Consider the following 6,445-nt stretch of genomic DNA (forward strand, 5'->3'; position numbering starts at 1 on the left):
AACTGTTAATTGCCCTATTCTAGCGTATTCTACTTATACTACGTCATGCACAAAAGTTCGAGAGAAAAAATGGCCCACTAGAGATTTCTTGGTGAAGTAGCAAGCTACATAATAATCTAGGTGGTGTGTCTACTTAATAATCTAGATGGTCCAAGGTAATTGGTAGATAGATCTAGGTGTTTATTTTATAGTTTCCTCCCTATTTAATATCATCTAATCTCTTGAGAGTTGCTACTATTAGAACTATGAAGCCATACGTCTTCCTCACCATCGAAAAAAAAATTAGACACGCTTTTACTATCTTTTGAAATTTAGTTCCTTATTTCAATTGAAAGTAGAACATTGTATACATTGTAAAATGTATTTACTTATAACACAAACAGACATATAGTCTAAGATATTCAAATCTAGATATTATAGGACGCTAAAATTAACCATAGCACATACACTATAATTCATCACTGGGCAAAAAATTAATATACAAAAAGATGCTATTAAAATAAAGGAAGAAGTAATGTTTTTTAAGATATTACTCAAATTTAATGAAACATATTTGTTATAACAAAAAGTAATTAAATCATAAATGAAATAATATCTTAATACTTAGCAACAATATTATTTAATTAATTCTTTTAAGCGTAATAGAAAATTTTAAAACTAAAATTGGTACAATGCTAGAGCGAGCAAAGGCAATTGACTCTTTAATAATGTTTGTTTATTTTTTCAGTAATACCGGATACACAAACCATGTGTTTGTCAATGTTCTAGTTATGCAACTACATTACATATATAAATTAGTTTTTTTTCTTGTAAACGAATTGGTTCAAACATATAGCTCGAATAAATATACATCAAGGGGCCATGAGCAATTAACATAATTTTTTTGTTTAAATAATATTTATTTGAAAAATTACATATACATGAATGAGTAAGGCAACAACCTTAGTTTTTTTTGGCTGTAAACGATGTTGTCATTCATGTTTTAAAATCATAAAAAAGTGAGCATAAAATCATGTTATTCCTATGGTGGCCAAAGATTTGCATAACCAAAATTGGTAAAAGAAAAAGCTCATTGAGATTAGGTCTCGTCGAATGGCACACCTTATTTCTCTCCTCCTCTCTCACACAGAGAGAAGATAGGCACATAGAAAACTTAAAGATAGTGGAAATGACATAAAGCGATGATGAAGATGATGAAAAATGTAAGTTTCTTGAGGCATTTGGTGTGATAATATTTGACGGGATTTGACAACTTAAAGATTCAGTTTTGTACATCTTACTTAATTTTGATCCATATCCCAAGAAACCATCAAGTAGTTAATAACAAATCAAAAAAAACTAAAAACAAACATAAGAGAAAATCTTGTATCTTAGCTTGCCTTTTGCTTGGCCATGTCAACTTTGCTTCTAGGGTAGCGATGCGAGAGTACACAAATCACAGATGATTGTTTGAAGAACTTCTTCGTGTCTTCGCCACTAGTTTGCATCATGCCTCCCTAATAAAAGAGCATATAAGAAAAACATTAGAATACAGCTATATGTTTTATTCTTCATTTACACATTTAGTGGTCAATACGAGCTTGGAATTCTAGTTGTTAAGCTCTCATATTGCAACTTTAAAATTCATATTGATACTAGGAATTTTAAAATCGAGGGAATGAACCCCGTGTGTATTTTTTTCATCTTATATCCAAACTTTAATTCATAATTTTATTTGATCGGTTGTTTATCAATAAATTGTCTGTGTTCTCTTTTGTGCTATTTAGACTCATTTGCTGAATTGTCATGTCTTGTGCTTTGTTTTGTAAAAGAATGTCGTGTAAAAATCAAGAGTTTCAATGAAAACTTTGCGGAAACCATGTTTAAAAGTTTTAAAATTTTCTAAAAAGTATATGTTTAGGAGGGTGATGTTATATAGTTTAGAAGGAAGAGGAAGACCTAGGGGGCTTACGTCCTCATTTCACTCTTTTTGCTCCTGCGAGACCGTTTGAACTACCACCACCCCATATAAAATGGTGGATTATACCATGATCGTCGTGCTTAGGTGCACTAGTTTTCAACAGCTCTGTTCCTACCAGGGGGGCATAGCGCTCCCGTCCACTCAAGGTGTTCCCTGTAACCAATTGGCTAAGTCGCTAAGTCATTGCGGACACTTGCCATCCTCTCATATCGAAAGACGAACAACGACTTCCGGAGGGTGTATACAAAGGTCTGCTTATAGGTTGAAATCATATTCGACCGCCTAAGGCAACATGCACTCAAGTTAAAAGTATACTGAGTGGTTGAAGGAAAGCGAAAAGGAATGGCTTTTTCATCTGGTCGGAGGACCGACCTGGGTTTGCACGAGCGTAGGCGGGTCCTGGAGTAAATTTGTGGCAGCAATCGACGACTCGATCCACCCCGCCCTTGGTGTTCGTAGATCGGTTTTGCCAGTTAGGGTTTGTGTGGTGGGTTTCGATGATCTCGGGTAGCCAAAGTGGAAGGGCCACTATCTAAGCTATTAGTGGGCTGGTTTGAACTATTGATTTACTGAATCGAGTGAAGCTGTGTTGCGTAACATATAGGTCGCCAAGTGCAAGCGTTGGTCAAGTGAGTCCTTCTACAAAACAAATTACCCAAATCTTACAGAAATAGCATCCCCCTACCCTGTGTTAAGCATATAGCTAACCACGGGAGCGCCCAGCGCCCAGAAGAGCAAAGCTGACATCTGAAATTTAAAGTTCACGCACAAAACCATGTGTTAGCTAAGATAAAAACAAATTAATGAATAGTGATGTTTCATGTTCACACTATTCAATGCTGATTTTTTACCTCGTAAAACAATTTGTATTTGTTTAGATTTTCTCGAAACGAATATCACATGTCAATTTGTATTTTTATGTTTTTCAATTTGGAATTTCACATGCTAAACGAATATCAACAATTAACATATTGTATTTGTTTAGATTTTCTCAAAACTTCAAAACATAGTTTTGCACATGGTTTCCACCGTTTTGCACCGAAGTTGATTTTCACGTGATATTCTTTTGTTTTATAACCTTATGTGGAAAAGTTGCACAAATATAAACAAAAAACTGAAGAAAAAAATACACAAAACCAGGCAAAATCTAGTAGCACAAATAGAATTAACATAAATCATGGTAATGACAACTCAACCTTGCCTTAAATGCTCGCTCAAGCATACAAAGACCGAGGTAGTAGTACGTGACTTCCTCTCGTTTCCTCCCTTAACCCTAGGCGGCTAGACTAAACTCTCCCCTTCAGGCTTCACGGCGAGCTCGTGGATTTGCCTCCCCTCTGTCTGCGACTCCGACGGCCAGTGGCGGGGAGGGAGATCCTAGGGCCTCCGCTCCAGTTAGTAGTTTAAGCTAAGGTATTTTAGTCCTCGCAGGTACACGCTTCTTCTACGAGTTTGTTTTCCGAGCCCTGATCCCTCTCGAGTTTGTCCGGCTGGACGTACGTGACGAAGCACTAGCGTAGATTCATGTCGTCTTCTTGGGGCGGTGAGGTTAGGATTTCTCATCTTATGGCCAAATTTGATGTCAGGTGTTTCAGATCTATACAAGGATTCAACGGCGACGACTACGTCTCCAGGGTGATGGTCCTTAGGGGCACGTGCACGCAAACTTCCTGGCTATCATTGACAAGGCCAAGCGGCGACAACGGCTCGTTCTGACCAAAGTAGTATTCGGTTGGTGGTCACAAAATCTCAATGTGTTTTTATATTAAGATGCTTTGTACTAACAAAAGATAAGATCATTTTCACAGAAAAAGACCGAGCTAGTAGTGCACTGATTTTCTGGTTCAAAATCCTTTTTGTGTGTGGCAACTTCTGGTTCCAATCCAAATGCGAGATATTCCATTGGTTTTATCCAATCATGTATTTTGGACCTACTCCCTCTGTTCGGAATTACTTGTCGCAGAAAAAAATGTATCTAGACGTATTCTAGTTCTAGATACATCCATTTTCGAGACAAGTAATTCCGAACGGAGGGAGTAAAATAATTATACGTGTAGGAATCCTATCAAGGTTTGAGAAAAATCGACAAAAGTTTGAATTATGCTTGATTTTTTTTTGCGAGGTGAATTATGCTTGAATTTGGCCCCAATTCATTTCTCACTAAGATAACCGGACGGAACTGCAAATATGTTTGGCACGTACTGAAATCGCTGAAATTTGGACGAAATTCCATTGGAATCGACAATTACGCACAAACAGCCAGCAGTCTGATTCCCCTAAAAAAAAGCCAGCAGTCTGATCATACCGTGTTTAGGAAGAAGCTGGGGTGCAGGGGAGTGTCGTGGTGGTCGGAGACGAGGAGGCAGACGCGGACGCCCTCCTGCGACTTGTACTTGAGCAGCTCCCCCAGCGCCATCTTCTCCACCTCAACGCCGGCCAGCGCCCTCACCTCCGCCGCCTTCTCCGCCATCTCCGGCGACATCTCCTCCCGCAGCAGCCTCACCCTCGCGCCCACCGCCCACCCCGCCACGTACACCAGTTTCTGCGCCCCCAGCACCGCCATGCACACGTCCTCCCAGCACCGCCCGCGCTCGTACGAGCACGGCGCACCCACCGGCACGTGCGCGTCCTGGTACAGCTTCAGCTCGCACCCACGCCGCGCCGGGAAGTACGCCGGCACGCCGCCGAAGCGGTGGCGCCGGGAGGACGACGACGATGCGGGGGTGAAGGTGAGGGAGACGCGGATGGCGGAGTTGGGTTTCGGAGGGCCGCGGCCGTCGGGGCGGAGCAGTGGGAGCCAGGCGTCCACGATGGGCTTGCCATCGAGGAGTGCGGCGGCCGGGAGGTAGGCGGCTCCGATGAGGTCGGAGCCGAAGGGGTCCGAGTCCCTGACCTGGAGGACGAGGCGGGAGGCCTCGTGCGCGAGGGGGATGCGTATGCGCGCCGACCAGTCCGGGGCCTCGGAGTTGCGGACGACGTAGGTGCGCGCGATCGTGGTGTCCGGGACGTCCGGCCGCGACACCGCGACGAGGGCGTAGGGGTCGGAGGTCGGGACGATGCTGTGGTGGCCGCGAGGCTTTTGGCGGCGGCGGCGGCGGCGGACGGGGCTGTCGGCGTCGGTGTCGGCGTCGATGTTGCGGCTGGGGAGGCGGCGGGGCCGGATGCAGAGTCGGCGGAGGATGGTTGAGAGGATGTCCATGTTGGGGAGGCCGCACGCCTCGTGGATGGTCAGGTCGAGGTCGCCGTGGAGGAGCTCGAGCCGCTCGCCGTCGTCGGCCATGGACGACATGGCCGGCCGGTCCGTCGGTCGGCGTACGTTTGCGCGCGCGTCCGATCTCCGGGCCGCGCCGTTATGCTCCCGCCACCTTTATGAGCCAATTAGCAGACGTTACGCGACACTGAAAAGTGGGGCCAAAGGAGGAAACAACGTGGACCTGAGAGGTCAGGTGGGCCCCGGCACGCATGTGTGGACTGTGGAGATCGGGATGCGATTCTTGGCTTCGCTCGAGGTTGATGCTTGTGCTGCTCCTCTACTCAACGTCTTCTTTTTCCAAGCCAACCAAATTAGAATGACGTAGTATATGTCATGATACAAATATGTTCCCTCCATCTCATCTTCTATATCTAAATAGCTGCCCCCCACTGTTGATCGCACCACTACGTCATCGCTAATCCTCCCGCAACCGCAAGCGCCCCGCTGCTGGCCGTTTGGTTTACTACATAGACAAGCCCGCAGTGCATGGGCAAGCGAGTCATGGGCTCATGACTTGGTTGATAGCCCATAGTGGCGGCCCATGTAATTAGGTTAATCTGCTCACGAAAATGTACGTACTAATTAGGGGAAAATCCTATTGGACGCTCGCTGCGTCGACTTGTCGAGGCTTCGCACAGAGAGAGCTAGCGATAGCGATCTAGATGGGCCGGCCCAGTTAGGAGGTAGCGCTAGCGCTGCAGCTTCCGGTTTTGGGAACCTTCTGGAGGGTTCCTGAACGGTTTTGGGAACCTTCTAGAAGGTTCTTGAACCGGGTTTTCACTGGTTTTTTCTGTTTGCTTTTTCTTTGTTATTTTTCCTGTCTTTTTCTTTTTCTTTCTTCGTTTTTCTGTTTCTTTATTTCATCTTTCAATTCGTTTTTCTTCTCTTTTTTTTCTTTTTGTTCACATTTCAAATTATGTTTGGGAGTTTCAAAAAATCTTCCCATTTCACATTCGCGCTTCCAAATTTGTTCTCCATTTCAAAATTTGTTCTCAACATTCAAAAATTGTTCGTGCTTTAAAAAATTGTTCGCGCTTCTAAATTTGTTCTCCATTTCGAAATTTGTTCTCAACATTCAAAAATTGTTCGTGCTTTCAAAAATTGTTCGCGCTTCAAATTTTTTCTCCATTTCAAAATTTGTTCTCAACATTCAAAAATTGTTCGTGCTTTCAAAAATTGTTCGAGCTTCCAAATTTGTTCTCCATTTCAAAATTTGTTTTCAACATTCAAAA

The 6,445-nt window shown here is 43.6% G+C and overlaps 2 protein-coding genes across 2 annotated transcripts in view; both read right to left on the minus strand.

Annotated features, from left to right (window-relative positions):
* Positions 1-4,466, minus strand: part of LOC119325128 (phospholipase D delta-like) — a 7,919-nt gene extending 3,453 nt beyond the window's left edge. Inside the window, exons 1-2 of the mRNA XM_037598874.1 lie at positions 4,266-4,466; positions 1,380-1,496 (exon numbers count right to left, since the gene is read on the minus strand). Of these exons, the coding sequence (XP_037454771.1) occupies positions 1,380-1,496; positions 4,266-4,442 (294 nt within the window). The 5' untranslated portion in view covers positions 4,443-4,466. The remainder of the gene's footprint in view (positions 1-1,379; positions 1,497-4,265) is intronic.
* Positions 4,460-5,249, minus strand: LOC119320783 (phospholipase D delta-like). The gene is made up of 2 exons (XM_037594730.1): positions 4,558-5,249; positions 4,460-4,502 (listed from the first exon to the last, which is right to left on the minus strand). The coding sequence occupies exons 1-2, from the start codon at positions 5,247-5,249 to the stop codon at positions 4,460-4,462; spliced, it is 735 nt and encodes a 244-aa protein (XP_037450627.1).
* Positions 5,250-6,445: the final 1,196 nt, after the last annotated feature.

This window comes from Triticum dicoccoides, chromosome 6B (genome assembly GCF_002162155.2).
Source record: "Triticum dicoccoides isolate Atlit2015 ecotype Zavitan chromosome 6B, WEW_v2.0, whole genome shotgun sequence".
Taxonomy (NCBI): Eukaryota; Viridiplantae; Streptophyta; class Magnoliopsida; order Poales; family Poaceae; genus Triticum; species Triticum dicoccoides.

What these genes read in the sequence shown, in the direction of transcription:
- LOC119320783 (XM_037594730.1), bottom strand. Translation starts at nt 5,249, where the DNA reads ATGTCGTCCATGGCCGACGACGGCGAGCGGCTCGAGCTCCTCCACGGC. An exon ending in CCGGTGGGTGCGCCGTGCTC is followed by an intron (nt 4,503 to 4,557) that starts GTACGAGCGCGG and finishes CTGGGGGCGCAG; the next exon opens with AAACTGGTGTACGTGGCGGG.